General features: G+C 40.8%; 1 protein-coding gene across 17 annotated transcripts in view; it reads left to right on the forward strand.

Annotated features, from left to right (window-relative positions):
• Window positions 1-17847, forward strand: part of EPB41L3 (erythrocyte membrane protein band 4.1 like 3) — a 459693-nt gene extending 441846 nt beyond the window's left edge. For 11 of the 17 annotated variants that reach the window (XM_029591044.1, XM_029591039.1, XM_029591042.1 and 8 more), the window contains 5 exons: window positions 7284-7415; window positions 7566-7664; window positions 14875-14955; window positions 15189-15305; window positions 16790-17847. In XM_029591044.1, the coding sequence (XP_029446904.1) occupies window positions 7284-7415; window positions 7566-7664; window positions 14875-14955; window positions 15189-15299 (423 nt within the window). In that variant the 3' untranslated portion in view covers window positions 15300-15305; window positions 16790-17847. The remainder of the gene's footprint in view (window positions 1-7283; window positions 7416-7565; window positions 7665-14874; window positions 14956-15188; window positions 15306-16789) is intronic. The other 6 variants (XM_029591057.1, XM_029591041.1, XM_029591052.1 and 3 more) reach the window with 2 other exon arrangements.
• The last annotated feature ends 492 nt before the right edge of the window (window positions 17848-18339 follow it).

Raw genomic sequence — 18339 nt, forward strand, 5'->3', positions numbered from 1 at the left:
GAGCCCCTCGAGAGAGGTGGGAAGTTCCCATGCAGCGAGCACATTCTTAATTTTGGGGGCTAAACCTTCCAGGAATATAGCGTGCAAGCTATCTCCCTGCCAGTTCAGTTCTGCAGCTAGGGATTAGAACTTGATGGCGTAATCCATTAATGGTTGATTTCCTTGGAGCAAGTGCACGAGGTCGGAGCCGATTGTGGGCAAACAGCCAGACTCATCAAAGACTTGCTTGAAGGCTGAGGCGAATTGTTGGAGATTCACAAGAAGGGGATCTGAGCAATCCCATAGGGGAGAAGCCCAGGCTGAGCTTTCCCATTGAGGAGGGAGAGAATGAATGTCGTTTTTACGGTATCATCCGGAAGAGTGCTGCCTGAAGGGAGAAATGCATATTGCATTGGTTAAGAAATCCCCAGCATTGTTTTGGATCCCTTGCATGCCGGGGCAAAGCTGTTAATAGAATTATTGGCTGGTGGGTTCCTGGGAGACACTGGACTGCAGCTCATGGCAGCATGTATGGATAGAGCATGCAGCAAGGTGGTTCATTGCAGCAACCATGAGTTCTAAGGCTGTTTGGGCCTGCAGTTTCTGTGCAAAACTGAGAATGGCCTTCAACACAGCTAGATCTTCCAGGTCCATGGCCTCTGCAATCTGTTGGAGGAGTGGACCCTTGGGCCGAAGAGGAGTTTATGCAATCTGCAGGGAAGAGCCCTGTAGGTCTCCACCATCGGCTGGCAGAGCTGGTGGAAGCAGCGGCCCAATAACAGCCCAGGTTCCCCTTAAGTTGAGCCCTTGGATGTCAAGGCTGCTAGACTTAGGTGCAGGCCTCTGTGGAGGTGAGGAACCATCGAGAAGATGGAGGTGCAGGCCCGAGTCTAGCGCAGGAAGAAAGCAGGTGGAGTTCAAGTAGAGTCCGTATTCAAGCAGTGGTCAGTGGTAGGCAGAGTTCAAGCAAATTCAGAATCAGGCAAAGGTCAAAACTGGAGAGATCCATCCAGGGATAGGCAGGGAGGCAAAGTGAGACAGGTGGGAAGGACAGAACAGAGACCTGTACACGAGAATGGCAGGAACTGAAGACTGACCACATGTGAGAAGACAGGAACTAAAGAACAATACCAGGAACTGAGGAAAAAGGACTGTAACACAGAAACATGGAGGCAATGCACACGTCAGTGAAGGCGATCTATTGATGGGGGCAGGGCCTTTTTAAGAGCTGGAGGCAGTCATCAGAATGGGCCACGGGCTTTAACCACCATGGTCCCTTTAAATCTAGCCAGTGGTGGCACGGCGCATCTAAAGAGGCAGCGTGTCAGCAGCAGCATCCAGGCACAACAAAGCTTCTAGTAGCGGATGGCAGCCAGGCGCATCGGGAAGGCTTCTCCGCTTCGGAATGTGGCACTTTGACCTGGATAGGGGAGAGTGAGAGCGGTGATCCGCAGGAGTAGCTCGCGGACAGCTGAGCATAACATTTTGCCTATAAGGGCAAAACAGATGAAGGTTATCGAATCTGATTCCTGTTTAAAGTGTAATGCATATGGTACGTTTTTTCATTGCCTGTGGTCATGCCCTCTCATTTAGGGGTTTTGGAAGTCTGTTATCAGATATTTAGGCATGATCACAGGCTCAGGGGTTATATTTTCTACTGTTTTTTGTTTATTATTTTATGTAAACAAGCATGTGTTTGGACAATATATTACTGTTCCTGGCCAAGGCCTTTTTAATAGCCAAAAAATGTATACTTTTCAATTGCATAAGAGCTAAACCTTATTCTTTTTGGAGTGGAACTCATACCAGATATGGTCCATCTGGAGTTTTGTGCTGCTTTAGCCAAATCCTCTGAACACTATGCAATATTTCGTCAGGTTTGCTCTCCTTTTATTGCAAAGCTCCCAGAAGACTTGCAGAAATGACTACAGATGCAGCATGTGTCTACTCGAGTTGCAATGACAGGACATGCACAGATTGCAATTGTGTTGTGGTTTTTCTTTTTCTTCTTTCCTTTCTTCTTGTGCTCCTCATAGGATTGAATGGTTGGTTGATGTATGATGGGAGGGGAGTTAATTATGGAAAAATTAGAGGCTGCTGTTATGTCATTGCCATTTAGAATGGTTTGTCTCTGTAATATGCCAATAAAAATTGTTAAATCATAGACTGATAACTGAAATTTTATCAGTCTATTCTAAACTTGTTCAGCTAACTCTGGTTGTGCTGCTGACCTGTCCTAAAGTTAGCTACATAAACAATTGCAGCTAGCTTTTAAGATTGCCGGCTGCACCGCTGAATATACCCTTTTAGTTAGTCAGATAAGTTTATCCGACTAACTAGACAAGCTGTTCAATAGCTGAATATTGCCCCCAGGATATTTACAATCTATAGATCACTATTGTATGGTGTTAAGCTCTGACCCAAATTAAACCATACTAAAACTAGGATCTTGGACTTCAAAAGGGCTAATTTCAAAAGAATGCATGATATTGTTGAGGGGGGCCTATTGGGATTCTGAAAGCTGCAGGGTACAGAATGTTGGTCACAAAAAAGGGAGTATTATAAAAGCAATAAATCTGTGCGTAAAACAGGATGATGGAGGTAACGAGAGAAACCAGTATGGTTGTCTATAACAGAAATGGGAAGATCAGCGGTTTGCATTAAACAAAAAGAATACAAAAAAATCCAAATGGAAGAGGACAAGCAGAATTATCAAGGAAACCAAAGCTAAGTATGAAAGGAAGGGGGATATGGTTAGAAGACTGAAGGTCGAAACTGAAGAGGAAATTGAAAATCGATAAACAGAATACCTAAGCATGTCTTTAGATCCATTAGGAAAATAGGTGAGCTACTGGTGAAGGTGGAATTTGTGAAGAGGAGGAGCAGCAAAAGCTGAGATCTTCAAGAAGTTATTTCCTGCCATATTTACAGAGATGGTGATGGATTTAAATTGGGATAAATGTGACATAATTAAAAGCAAAGAGTTACATGTACAAATAAGAAGGGAAAAGACCATGGGACCTGATGATGTACACTCCTGACTTCTAAATGAGCTGATGTATATGCAGACTGCACCCCTCACAGCTTTATTCAATGTGTTCTTAAAGACGGGTGGTTCTGAATGACTGGAATATAACTGATACATTCCTGCTACACAAAAGTGGGGACAAGGAGGAAGTAAACATCTATAGATGCATTAGTCTAATATCAGTAGTGGGCAAAACTATACTAAAGAAAAAGATATGCAGTTCTTTGAAATAAGTGGAGTACAGGAAACCAAACAATGTGACTTTGCAGATTTGATTGGACAAATTTGATTGAGTTCTTTGAGATGACAGAAGCGAGGTATGGTAGGCATTGCCTATATCTGAGCTCAGTAACTCGTTTAAGACTGTTCTGCATAGAAGACTGGTAAGTAACGTGGATGTTGTAAAGTGGTGAAATGAGTGGGGAAACTGGTTGAGTGGCAGGTCACAGAGTGGTAGTGAATGGAATCCACTCTGCTTGAATGCATTAGTTGTCAGTGGGTGCCACAGAGCTTGATACTGTAACTGGTTCTTTACAATATCTTTGTTTGCGACACTGCTGAAGAACTTGGGGAAAATTGTATGCCTGTTTGCAGATGATTCTAAACTCTGTAACTGAGCAAAGACACTAGAAATAGTGGAGAAAATGAAAGGGGACTTGAAAATACTGGAAGAACAGGCAAAGGTTTGGAAAATGAGCATCGGTGCAAAAAAAAAGTAAAATTGTGTATTTAGAACCTTAAAATCCACCAGCCATACATCAGTTAGGAAGGGCAAGAACTTACATCTGTCAGACATGAAAGAGATCTAAGAGTAATCATCTCAGAACAAGGCTGTGGTTCTGAGATTTCCCTCTACCACTGACTTTGGGCAATTCACTTTTACAGAGTTTTGTGGTAGAACTGGAAAGAGAGGGGGGAGCAGGGTATGAACTAAGTGGAGAATGTGTATGCTTCTCTGCCCAAAATGATAAAGTACAAATGAAGAAGACAAGAAAAAATGCCCTGGATAAGTTTTTTTCAATTAAAACAGGTAGGCTATTTCGGGTCATGTACAGGCTCGGTAGCCTTCAGTGAATAGTTGTGGTATTTGGAATGAGATGACTCATGGTTGGTGAGCAATAAAGAATTTAGAGATTTATATAAAAGATATTTATGGGGTGATTTGAATGTGATTTGATTAGTATCTTATAATTCCCCAAAAAAACACTTTTTGGTGCTTTTTGAACTGGATAAGAAGGAAACATTCTACAATCTGTCACGTGGTAAAAGCTGGCAACTGGGCTGTATCTTTGCAATTTGTAACAAGAATAACTGGGCAGACTGGATGGGCCATTGACTGCTATGATACTGTGTATACTACCTCAGGGTAACGTCAATATAGTAAAGCAACTGAGAGAGCAAACTGTATGCTTGCTTGCACAAGTAGAGGCATCTGAAGCAGCAAACAGGAAATAATATTGCCTGTCTAAAGATCATTAGTGAGTACTTTGATTCTGGAGGCCGTTGGGACATTGAGAGGATAGAAGTGCTTCTGAAAAGGAGTACTAAAATGATTCAAAGTCTGCAATACAAATCTTATTTCAAAAAAAAAAAAAAAAAGCTTAAAATATACAAAATGTATTCACTGGAGGAAAGAAAAGATGGGGGTGACATAGGAAGGAGAAATTTTCTATAGAAAAAAAAAAAAGGAAATTTCAGAACAAAGAAAGAACATTTAAAGGAAATCTGGGAAAATACTACTTTATCAAGAGGGTGGTGGATGCCTTCGCCTACCAGTAAGAGGTAGTCACAACCAAACCTGCATAGGTTAGAGAGAGTGAAATGCTAAAAACAGATGGAGATTACAGATAGAAGAAATGAAAGGAGGAGGATTGAGTGTTTGCTCAGTCATATAAAACTTTAGAGGTTCAAGAAGGGAAAAAATACAAGAAAATGAGCAGAACGTGGTCAACTGCATAGGGCTTTTTAGCTGCCATCATTGACCATGTTGCTAAGCATGACAAGGTCTGAATCGCAAACTTAGTATCAGCAAATTTTTCCATTCCCTAAAGCTGGTAAGTGTTTTTGCAGAGCATTTCCCATTTTTCTGCCCCAGGACATGGGTAGATAAGCAGCTTGCTGAAGAAGACTTTTTTTTTTTTTATTTGAGTTGTCTAACTGGTTCCAGTAATAATATACCTTGGCAGAACACAGCTCAGAGTCAGTTAATTAGTATCAGACTTCACAACCAATCTTCAGTTTAAAATTCAGTTGTTGATGAATTCAGTCTAATGGTGTAAATTCAAACTTCAGGAAGACCTTCTCAGAGGGTGGGGATCTCCAAAGATCTTAGATCATCATCTTAATGTCTGGAAACAGCCCATGAACCTCTGTGCCTTTAAAACTGGAGTGTCCCATCAGACCCCTCTTTAAAGGCATATGGGGGCTCATGAGCTCTACTAGTGCCTAGTGATGCCAATAGTGCCACTGTTTCCCCTACACACACACAGTGTGTCAGTTCCTCTCCTGCTCCCCTCCCCATAGCATCACCATGGACTTCTCTCTCATGCCCCCTTCATACCCCTTTCCTAGGTCTTCTCTCCCTTCCCCTTGGCTAGTCTGGGACTTGGTGTCAGTGGCAGCAGTAGGAGGGAAACAGAATGCAAGGCCTGTGAGCCAGCATGCGCTCACAGTCCCTTCAGCATTGCTACTTCTTTCATGGTTTTCCTTGGTTAACAGGAAGTCTGAGAGAGAGAGAGGAGGGATTGGGATTACCACAAGGTTTATAAGCATAAACCAGCCCTCAGGCCCCATGTTGATTTTCCCTCTTATTGATGTGGGTGATAGTGGTGGCAGGCTATCAGTTCTCCTTCCCATGCTGCAAGGACTGCTTGGCAGACGTTACACCACTACATCGTGCTTAATTCACAATTTGCAATAGTCTTTAGTCTGTCCACACCAAATCACATTTGTGTTGGAAGGAGGGGAGTGGTTCAGTGCGTAGAGCATTTCATAAGCTCTCAGATGTGAGCTCAAGCCCGGCTGTCATTGGTTCTCTGCATGAGCTTGGGCAAGTCATTTTATTTCCCTATGCCTTTAGGTCTCTGCTCAAAGAAACAAGCCATTTGGCTTAATTTGACTTTCCTGGTCAACAAACATTTAGAAAATGTGTACTTTTTGGCAGCATGAACATGACCCAGCTTTGAAAAGTACCTTTATTGTAAAAATATTGCAGATCTTCTCCTTTACCTTTATCTGGGTTATACACAGCCCTTTAGCTGGGATAATTACTATTTCTGATCTGCAGTTCTGGTAGCTGTATTGCTCCTAGAGAAAACTGGAGTGTTAGAAGATGGTGATACATTTGAAGAACCCAACTCCTGAAGAGTGGACCTGTGTAGTCCCAACAGTTTGTGTACAGCAGTCTCTCTCTTTTTTTTTGTTTTTGTTTTTTAGAAAGTCATAACTTACCATGACTTAACTGTGTGAAAATCAGTCAACCAATTATTAGAATTGCATTTACAAAATCTGATTTTAAGAATTCCTGCAGTTAATGGAAGGATTTTGACTTGCTTTGAACTTAACCCCTATGAGCCCAATCTCTGCCAGTTTTGAAGGGCTTGAGGTGCAGCTGCTTTGCGCTTGCTCCTGTTATCGCAAGATTATGCAACCGCATAGGCTTCTAATGCTACCCCCAGCCTCTTACTTTTTGAAGGGTTTTATATCTGTTTTATCCATTTAAAATAGAAACCTATTTATAGTCTTGCTTTAGCAGTGTCTTACTGGATAAAGGGAATGTGTGGGTTACATGACTATTTTTTTTCTTTTTGATTAGTTGGCTGCAGCCATAAATATTTTGTTCCATTCCTATTCCCTTCTTTTTTTTTTTTTCTCTATTGTGTTTAGTGTCCACTATTCACCAAGACTGAATGATCTGAAGATCTCAGAACAGAAACTATTTCTTTTGGCCAAGCTGTGTAGCCACTGATGTGGACCGCACCAACATAATTTGTAGTGAGGGAGAAAACAAGAAAAGCCCTACTTGTTTGCAACTTGAAGAAGGGGGTGCTGTATTAAAAGAAAAACTGTATGGAAAAAAGGCTGCCCTGAGAAACATGTCAAACCCACAGGTCTCCTTTAGATGCCATGTAGAACCTAGAATAAGACTGTCGTTCTGCAGATCCAGCTGCTGATACATAACTACTTTTCCAGTGCATTATGCATCATATTTGTTCACCTTCTTAGGTGTCTCAGAAATGTGAAAAATTAATGCATTTTCAACTGGTTTCCCTTTAAGCAGTCGCCAGTGGTGAAGACCGAAGCCATCAGTTTTGGTACTGTATCTCAAGGGGAGAGGCTTGAAATATCTACCAAGGATGTGCCAGTGGTCCACACAGAAACAAAAACCATTACTTATGAGTTGTCCGAGGTAAACAACTACGGGAAAAAAAAAAAGACAATGCAGTTTACTTTGAAATGCTCTTCCTCCCTCTTCATGGACCCTGTTTGATGTGCATTTTGTAAAAGATCTGCCTGTCGGTAATGATGGTCAGTGATGCATTCTCTTGATTTCATTAAGGTGGATTCCAATGCCGATATGGATCCAGGCGTACTAATGAGTGCACAGACCATCACATCGGAAACCACTGGCACTACCACTACCACACATATCACTAAAGTAAGATTTCCTACCATTTGCACTTTAAAAAAAAAAATGTGCACATTAGAGATAGTACATATAAATGTATATTAATATTGTTAAGTAAGTAGTTTGGTCAGAACCAGTAGTAAACAAAGGTGTCTGAACTAAGGAAGGCCAGTGGGTTATCAAAAGGCAAATTATGTGGGTATCCTAGTTGAATAAATAGTTTTAATTTCCTTATTCAGTCCACACATTAAGGTTTACTCTGTTGCCTATTTCTTTTCCCATAGATCTTGTTTTCTACTTTGAATTAATTTATCTGTTTTCTCCCTGTTATCTCCTTTGGGTTCCCTTCATTAATACTTTTCCCCAGAGCTGTAGCCAGGCAATTTGGCACCTATGGCCAAGTAAAAATCTGTTCTCTCACCCACTACACAACACATGACACCACGAGTTGGGAGATTCTGTTAAATGTTTGTACAGCAATGTCCATGGCCAGTGCCAAGGGTATTAGAGGCCCTAGGAAAACTTGCACCCCCACCCCATGACACCCACCTCACACACAATTAAAAATTATGCATTTATATTACGGATTTTACATGAAAAAACATTCAAAGCACAGTCTTCTGAAGTAAAAATATCACTTACAATATGTATATTATATTTACATGCACTGCTGAGGTGCCAACCAGGAAACCCTCCAAAAAATCAAGAGACACTTGGAATCTATATGGTATTAGGCCAACTGTTATATGTCTTGGGCATGGGCATGACCCTCAGAGGCACAAGAAAAAAGAATTTCTATATAAAAATAGCACTAACTGCCAGCACTCAAACAGCAACAACCCTACTACCTACGAAAGTTAATACTACAAATACTACTCCAGGCTTAAAATAGTAATACCCCGGTATTAGGAAAACAGAACAAGCCAAGCTGCTATAGGTCCTTACATAGAAACTACACACTAATGGAATAATTCACTTCAGTCACACATGCAGAACACAGATAGATCCTCAAATACAGAATAGAGAGACCAGACAGTATAAATAGAAATGCACAAACGAAAAACTGAACTGGAAACTGCAACAAGCCAAATTCTGTATGCACTGCAACAATGTAAAAAGCAGAAACATTACCATTCCTCATAAAACAAAATTAGTAAAACCATACCAATAAAAAGAATAATTCAAAACAATTTATGAATGGAATAACATTCAATAATTACAAATTCATATAAATATCTTCCAAACATCAATAAAATATTTCAAAACAGACACATCAAATAACACCCAACAATTAAAATAAAGATGTTAAAAAATTCTCCATTATCCATACCGTGGAACCTTTGATTTCCAGATGCCCTGAAATTGTCATGGATTAGCAGGCAAAGAGTAACTGGAGTAGTGCACCCACCGCTCCCCCACATACATACACACATGCTTTCTGTCACTCCCCCACATACATACACACACATGCTCTCTGTCACTCCCCCACACACAAGCACACATGCGTTCTCTCACTCTCCCACACACATGCTCTCTATGTCACTCACTTCCTCCTTGATGTAGCAGGCAACAGCGATTTCCTTCTTCAGCCAAGGGAATGACATCCGGCCATGGGGCATCGGACTACTTTTGGCAGGGTGCGCTCCTTCTCCTCCTCCTCAGCAGCACGGCCACACCAAAATTGTCTATGTGGCAAGCGCTGCCTTAGTAAATGGAAAAGCACCGCACCCCCACCAGAATTGGCATTGTTGCCAGCGGGACCACGCTGCTTTTCCACTTACTAAGACCATGCCGACCATGCTGTCAATATCGACGGGGCAGGGTCCTCTCACACCAAGAATGTGTCTCCCAGGGCTTCTGTCAAGGAGGGAATGGTTAGGTTGGCCGCCATAGTTGGTTATTAGGAATGTAGACAGCCGGGTGGCTGGTGGGCATGAGAATTGCCTGGTAACATGCCTACCCGGTGCAAAGGTGGCAGACCTCATGCGTCACCTAGATAGGATTTTAGACAGTGCTGGAGAGGGGCCGGCTGTCATGGTACATGTGGGCACATAGGAAAATGTGGGAGGGAGGTTCTGGAAGCCAAATTTAGGCTCTTAGGTGGAAAGCTGAAATCCAGAACCTCCAGGGTAGCATTCTCTGATATGCTCCCTGTTCCACGCGCAGGTCCCCCGAGGCAGGCAGAGCTCCGGAGTCTCAATGTATGGATGAGACAATGGTGCAGGGAAGAAGGATTCACTTTGTAAGGAACCCCTTTTGGGGAAAGGGGTTGTCTTTTCCGAACGGATGGGCACCACCTTAACCAGAGTGGAACCAGGCTGCTGGCGCTAACCTTTAAAAAGGAGATAGAGCAGCTTTTAAACTAGAACAAAGGGGAAAGCCAACAGTCGCTTAGCAGCGCATGGTTCGGAGGGAGGTATCTTCAAATGATACTAATAAAGCATTAGAGTTAGGGCATCCCAACAGTGAGGTTCCAGTAATAAGAAAAGTAGTCCAAGTGCCTATAATTAAAACTCACCTGAGCTAAAAGATTCCAATTTATCCCTGTCAACTGAAAAGAATGAAAATGCAAACAAAAAACTCACTTTGAAATGTTTGTATGTTAATGCCAGAAATCTAAGAAGTAAGATAGAATTAGAATGTGTAGCAATGAATGATGACATAGACTTAATGTGCATCTCAGAGGCATGGTGGAAAGAGGATAACCAATGGGATAGTGCTATACCTGGGTACAAATTATATCGCCATGACAGAGAGGAGCATTTTGGTGGTGGGGTGTCGCTTTATGTCCGGGATGGCATGGAGTCCAACAGGATAAAGTCCTGCATGAGACTAAATGTACAATTCGATCTTTATGGGTAGAAATCCCTTGTGTGTTGGAGAAGGGAATAGTGAATACTACTGACCACCGGGCCAATAAGGTGAGACGAACAGTGAAATGCTAAGAGAAATTAGGGAAGCTAACCAAACCTGTAGTACAGTAATAATGGGTGATTTCAATTGCCCCAATATTGACTGGGTAAGTGAAACATCAGGGCATGCTAGAGAAAGAAAGTTCCTGGATGGAAGAAAAGACAGTTTTATGGAGCAATTGGTTCAGGAGCCGACGAGAGAGGGAGCAATTTTAGATTTAATTTTTAGTGGAACGCAGGATTTGGTAAGAGAGGTAACAGTGGTGGGGCCACTTAGCAATAGTAATCATAGTATAATCAGGTTTGAATTAATGACTGGAAGGGGGACAGTAAGCAAATCCACAGCTCTCATGCTAAACTTTCCAAAGGGAAACTTCAATAAAATGAGAAAAATAGAAAAAACTGAAAGGTGCAGCTACAAAGGTAAAAAGTGAACAACAAGCTTAGATATTGATTCAAAAATACTATCCTAGAAGCACAGACCAGATATATTCTATGCATTAAGGAAGGCAAAATGATTAATGGCATGGTTAAAAGGGGAGGTGAAAGAAGCTATTTTAGCCAAAAGATCTTCATTCAAAAATTGGAAGAAGGATCCATCAGAAGGAAATAGGACAAAGCATAAGCATCTGCAAGTTAAATATAAGACATTGATAAGACAGGCTAAGAGTAAATTTGAAAAGAAGTTGGCCATAGAGGCAAAAACTTGCAAGAAAAGTTTTTTAAATATGTCTGAACAGAAAGCCTGCAAGGGAGTCGGTTGGACCATTGGATGATCGAGGGGTTAAAGGGGCACTAGAGAAGATAAGGCCATAGTGGAAAGATTTGATGATTTCTTTGCTTCAGTGTTTACTGAAGAGGATAATGGAGAGATACCCCTTCCGGAAAAGGTTTCCATGGGTGATGATTCAGATCAACTGAACCAAATCACGGTGAACCTGGAAGAGGTGGTAGGCCTGACTGACAAACTGAAGAGTAGTAGATCACCTGGACTGGATGGTATAAACCACAGGGTTCTGAAAGAACTAAAAAATGAAATTTGAGACCTATTAGTAAGAATTTGTAACCTATCATTAAAATTATCCAATGTACCCAAAGATTGGAAGATGGCCAATGTAACCCCTATATTTAAAAAGGGATCCAGGAGTGATCCAGGAAACTATAGACCGGTGAACCTGACTTCAGTGCCGGGAAAAATCGTGGAAACTTACAAAGAATGAAATCATAAAACATTTAGATAGACATGGCTTGATGGAACACAGCCAGCATGGATTTACCCAAGGCAAGTCTTGTCTCACCGGTAGATGTGGTGTATTTGGATTTTCAGAAGGCGTTCAACAAAGTCCCACATCAGAGGCCTCTAAGAAAATTAAAAAGTCATGGGATAGGAGGCGATGTCCTTTTGTGGATTGCAAAGACTGGATTAAAAGACTGGAAACAGAGAATAGGATTAAATGGTCAGTTTTCCTAGTGGAAAAAGGTAAACAGTGGAATGCTTCAGGGATCTGTACTTGGACTGGTGCTTTTTAATATATTTAAAAATGATCTGGAAAGGGGTACAATGAGTGAGGTAATCAAATTTGCGGATGACACAAAATTATTCAGAGTAGTTAAATCTCAAGCGAATTGTGATGAATTGCAGGAGGACCTTGCGAGACTGGAAGATCGGGCTTCAAAATGGCAGAGGAAATTTAATGTGTTCAAGTGCAAAGTGATGCATATAGGGAAAAATAACCCTTGCTGTAGTTACACAATGTTAGGTTCTATCTTAGGAGTTACCACCCAGGAATGAGATCTAGGCGTCATAGTGAATAATACATTGCAATTGTCGGCCCAGTGTGCTGTGGCGATCAAAAAAGCAAACATTGTTAGGAATCATTAAGAAGGGAATGGAAAATAAAACAGAGGATGTCATAATGCCTCTGTATCGCTCCATGGCGAGACTGCACCTTGAATATTGTGTGCAGTTCTGGTCACCTCATCTCAAAAAGGATATAGCTGCCTGGAGAAAGTGCAGAGAAAGGAGCATGGAACGGCTGCCCAATGAGCAAAGGCTAAAGAAATAAGGGCTGTTCAGTTTGGGTAAGAGACGACTGAGGAGGGATATGTTAGAAGTCTACAGATCATGAAAGGACTTGAACAAATTAATGTAAATCGGTGATTTATTCTCTCAGATAATAGAAGGACCAGGGGGCATTCCATGAAGTTAGCAAGTAGCTCATTTAAAACAAATTGAAGAAAGTTCTTTTTTACTCAGCACATAGTTAAGCTCTGGAATTCATTGCTAGAGGATGTTGCTACAGCAGTTAGTGTAACAGGGTTTAAAAAAGGTTTGGATAAGTTCCTAGAGGATAAATCCATAAACTGCTATGACGTTAATTAATAAGCAATAGTAGCTTGTGATCTATCTAATATTTGGGTATTTGCAAGGTATTTGTGACTTGGATTGGCCACTGTTGGAAACAGGATGCTGGGCTTGATGGACCCTTGGTCTGACCCAGTATGGTATATCTTATGTTCTTATATTTTCTTTTGCTGAGGACCTGCTGGTAGCCAGCCGCACTGCTCTTGTTGGCACCTTTTGGTAGCGGCGCCTATGGCGGTGGCCATATTAACCATAGGCATGCTACGGCTCTGCTTTTCCCTCCTTGGTGCTGATTTCAACACAGTTTAATTAAGAACATAAGAACATGCCATACTGGGTCAGACCAAGGGTCCATCAAGCCCAGCATCCTGTTACCAACAGTGGCCAATCCAGGCCATAAGAACCTGGCAAGTACCCAAAAACTAAGTCTATTCCATGTTACCATTGCTAATGGCAGTGGCTATTCTCTAAGTGAACTTAATAGCAGGTAATGGACTTCTCCTCTAAGAACTTATCCAATCCTTTTTTAAACACAGCTATACTAACTGCACCAACCACATCCTCTGGCAACAAATTCCAGAGTTTAATTGTGCGTTGAGTAAAAAAGAACTTTCTCCGATTAGTTTTAAATGTGCCCCATGCTAACTTCATGGAGTGCCCCCTAGTCTTTCTACTATCCGAAAGAGTAAATAACCGATTCACATCTACCCATTCTAGACCTCTCGTGATTTTAAACACCTCTATCATATCCCCCCTCAGTCATCTCTTCTCCAAGCTGAAAAGTCCTAACCTCTTTAGTCTTTCCTCATAGAGGACTTGTTCCATTCCCCTTATCATTTTGGTAGCCCTTCTCTGTACCTTCTCCATCGCAATTATATCTTTTTTGAGATGCGGTGACCAGAATTGTACACAGTATTCAAGGTGCGGTCTCACCATGGAGCGATACAGAGGCATTATGACATTTTCCGTTTTATTCACCATTCCCTTTCTAATAATTCCCAACATTCTGTTTGCTTTTTTGACTGCCGCAGCACACTGTACCGACGATTTCAATGTGTTATCCACTATGACACCTAGATCTCTTTCTTGGGTTATAGCACCTAATATGGAGCCCAACATTGTGTAATTATAGCATGGGTTATTTTTCCCTATATGCAACACCTTGCACTTATCCACATTAAATTTCATCTGCCATTTGGATGCCCAATTTTCCAGTCTCACAAGGTCTTCCTGCAATTTATCACAATCTGCTTGTGATTTAACTACTCTGAACAATTTTGTGTCATCTGCAAATTTGATTATCTCACTTGTCGAATTTCTTTCCAGATCATTTATAAATATATTGAAAAGTAAGGGTCCCAATACAGATCCCTGAGGCACTCCACTGTCCACCCCCTTCCACTGAGAAAATTGCCCATTTAATCCTACTCTCTGTTTCCTGTCTTTTAGCCAGTTTGCAATCCACGAAAGGACATCGCCACCTATCCCATGACTTTTTACTTTTCCTAGAAGCCTCTCATGAGGAACTTTGATGCACAATTTCTATTTCTCCTCTCCTGCTTTCCATTCTTGCCTCTCATGAGGAACCTTGATGCACAAATTCTATTTCTCCTCTCCTGCTTTCCATTCTTGCCCTCCGTGTCCTTTGTGTAAGCATTGCTCCTGTGTATATACACATGTAGTGATCTTTCTTTAATTTGTTATAATGCAAATTTGTTCCAAAGTTGTGTGTTGGTTTTTTTCGTCAAATCGTGTTACCTTACAGGATCCACTTTGAGAAGTATCTTTCATAGCAATAAACTGCTCTCAGGAACTTGCATCATAATCAACAAATGTGTTGACTTCTAAGGGACTGAGCTATATGTATGTTGGTATTTGGAATTAATCATTACATGGCAAAGCGTTTTTTGTTTGTTTTTTTTTTAACAGCATAACCTAAAATAAAAATTGTTCTCTGCTGTAGACTGTAAAAGGAGGCATTTCTGAGACAAGAATAGAAAAGAGAATAGTTATCACAGGAGATGCTGATATCGATCATGACCAGGTAGAGTATAACAACGTATAAAATATATCTGAACGCTTTAGAGGCGAGAACCTTGAACTTTTAAGAAACCATGAATTCTGGCTTACAGAACAAAATTGCTGGAATAGTTCATACTTTTAATCATTTTCCTCATTTTGTAAATTGTGTAAGATCTCATGATTCTCCACCTTGCTATTGATCATGCATGTTCCACCACCTTTTTTTTTGCCCTTCTGTGGTTTCTTTGGGCTTAGGCGCTGGCTCAGGCAATTAAAGAAGCCAAAGAGCAGCACCCTGACATGTCAGTGACCAAGGTAGTGGTGCACAAAGAAACCGAGATCACGCCAGAAGAAGGAGAGGATTGACCACAGGTAAGAGGAAGAGCTGATTTTTTTTTTCCAGGCACTCCTTGAACTGGCATGTGGCAAAGGGGCATTCTTCTTTTATGTTCATACCTTTTTGAAATTCCTCTTAATTCTCTCCCTGGCATTCCAGTGCCCTTTGTTCCAAGTGAATTAACCATTTTCTCAATGCACATTAAGACTTAAAGGCTTCTGTTTAGCCACATTTCCGAGCTGTGCACGTGACTGCATATTTGGAAATATTCGGTACCTGAATGTAACCCGCTTTGATGTACACTGTGAAGTGCTGAAAAGCGGAATATAAAAATTGAAATAAATAAATACAAAATAAATCAGAACAGCGCAGCCTGGAAGATGCTCATCTGCATAATTATTTGCAGGCCTCTGAATTTTGCAAGAGGTCAAAATGGACATGTTCTGTAATCTTTAATGTTGCAAGGTCATTTGCTTTGTTTAATGCCAGCTAGAGAATGCAACAGAAGTCATTTGCTCGTTTTGATTGGTTTGAATATTGCTCATTCCCCATGCTTTGATTGCAAATCTCCCTTCATTTTAAAGTGTGATGTCCAGCTTTCTGTTTACTAATGCTTGCCCACTAAAATGTTGGCTCTTAAAGGCATCTCTTAGCTGTGAAAACATGTCATTAAAATAGACGTGGCGGACTATCCTGTTTTGGGCATGTTGAGGTAATTTGGGGGCTTTTAGGTCAAATGTTTCAGCTGCGATCCCAGCTACTGGTTTTGCCCAAGACCAAATGTTTTTGTTTTCTTATTTATTTTTGTTTTAATTCTGTAGGACACTTTTTAATGTGGCATTGTTTCTCAGGATGAGATGGTAATGCAGCCTTTTTGTAACTAACTTTCTTCAAAAAGGCATATTCCCCCCCACACACACACACCCCCCCCAGTATGTCCCCCCCCCCCCGAAGCATCTTCCATATAGCACGTTGTGTTGATCCTGTGCTCAGAAACTCCCCGCCCCCTCCCCATGCACACTAACCTGCTATGCAAGGGCCGTCCGTGCTGGCTCCATCTCATCCCCTACGCTGCTTTTGAATGCTCGATGAAATAGTGATGCCGCTCTTGTGACCCCTATTAATAGCAACACCTTTTTCTTGGGAAATCGTTTTGTTTTTCTACATCATTCCTGGCACAGGTAAGACAGGTGTGTGACGTAAGGGATTTATTTAAAGGTTTTTCTGTTCCTGCTGTAGTGGTGAGGGGCGGGGAAAACATATACTCAGAACAATGCTTGCTGTTTTTGAAGATAGAGTTATGGAGTTCATCATTTTTTTACAATAACTATCCATAATTGAAAATAAGCCTAGATGGTGATCTACTCTACTGGAATCCTGTCACAGTATATTATGTGTAGGTGTGGGGGAGGGTGGGCGGTGTAACTATATATGAGATGAACTTTTGTATTCAGTGTAATGTAATCTTTGATAAAACATCAAAATAACTCAGCTAACTGATATTCTGTCTTTCAAACAGGAATAACTTAAGTTATATATGATTCCAGCCATGTGCAAACAATTAGGAACACCAGACCCTACAGATATTTGGCAAAACTGTTCTCACTCGACTGAGGGCATCTGTCCACGGAATATTTCAGTTCGGAGGGGACTGAGTGCGGCATTTTATGAAGACACTGGCAGAAATATCTTCCCAATCAAATTCAGCATTACTAGAACAGCATTGCATGAAGCAGCTAAAAAATTCCAGAAAAGCAACACTTTTAATTTCCCATACAGTTTCTTTTAGTTTTCAGCTACTCCTGCACGCTCATGAGCAAGAATGAAGAATCGAAGCAGTGAACTTGTACAACACATAAAGCAGTTCACGCCTTTAATAGATGGCAAGCCTTTTGTTTACAGAAAAATGATTACCCCTAAAATACTAGAAGCTGTATAGGTACTGTGTATAGTGTTTGATCATGCCCTAGATGTGCCAATAACACAGTTTATTCAGTAAACACAACTTGAATATTCTATTTGTTTTATCTGGTTTTATTACTACAGCCTGATAAACAATGATGAATCTTTAATCATGTGAAAATATTTAAATGCTTTTAAAATGTGCTTTGTATACCTGACTTAATACCTTATGAGGTAGTAACAATTTTAGTATTCTAACTGCAAATTAAAATTTTGCTGTTGGCATTGTCCTGAGTTAAAAACCAGAGTGCTTACAGTCATCCTTCACAAATCCTAAACTTGTAAATTGTGTAGTGATTTGAGGAATAGTCTAAATTTCTCCTTTGTGTTCAGCATCAGAAAAATAATTACTCTGGAATAATCCTATTGATTTTTTTCCAATTGATTTACCACTTGTCTCACAGAAAAATGTCTCATTTCAGAACCTGCTCCATATCTATTGCCTAGTTGAGAGAGCTGAGCCTTAAATTGTACAGAAATGCCACTGTATACTCTGTAGTATTCTTGAGTAATACAAGTATCCATCCAAAGGATATAGTCTTTTACACCCTCAGCTGCATCACAACACATGGTGAATGTATGTTTCTGCATAGTGAAATAAAAGTGATAAATGCATTCAAAGTGGCATGCTTCTTTGTACAAAGAACAGAGAATTACCTGCAATTTGTAATGTAGAGGAGGCATGGTTTCCTGTTAAGTTACTCTCTTGTTTGTGTACATTATAGTTACGTCTTGAATGGGCAGTAGTAAGTATGCTTGTAGACTTCCATTCCCAAGATCATGGTGCAGGTTGAGCACAACCAAAAAGATGAAAAAATGTTCCTCATTAAATATTTGCATATATGTAGGGAGCCTTCCGGAAGACAGATATCGGGTTCCCTCTGTGGTCATGTGCCATGTTTGTCTGTAGTGACAAAAACAGCCCAAAGGCTGGAGGCACCTTTATAGACTTAACAGATTTTTTTGAGACATAAACGTTTTGAGAGCAAGAGTCCCAATAAATCTGTTAGTCTTTAAGGTGCCTCCAGCCTGTGTTTGTTTTTATGTTTCTGTTCATTTTACTGAAAGTCTAGTAATGATTATAGGTTAAATGCCTTTCATTTCATA

The sequence above is a fragment of the Rhinatrema bivittatum genome, chromosome 2 (assembly GCF_901001135.1).
Source record: "Rhinatrema bivittatum chromosome 2, aRhiBiv1.1, whole genome shotgun sequence".
NCBI classification, from domain to species: Eukaryota; Metazoa; Chordata; class Amphibia; order Gymnophiona; family Rhinatrematidae; genus Rhinatrema; species Rhinatrema bivittatum.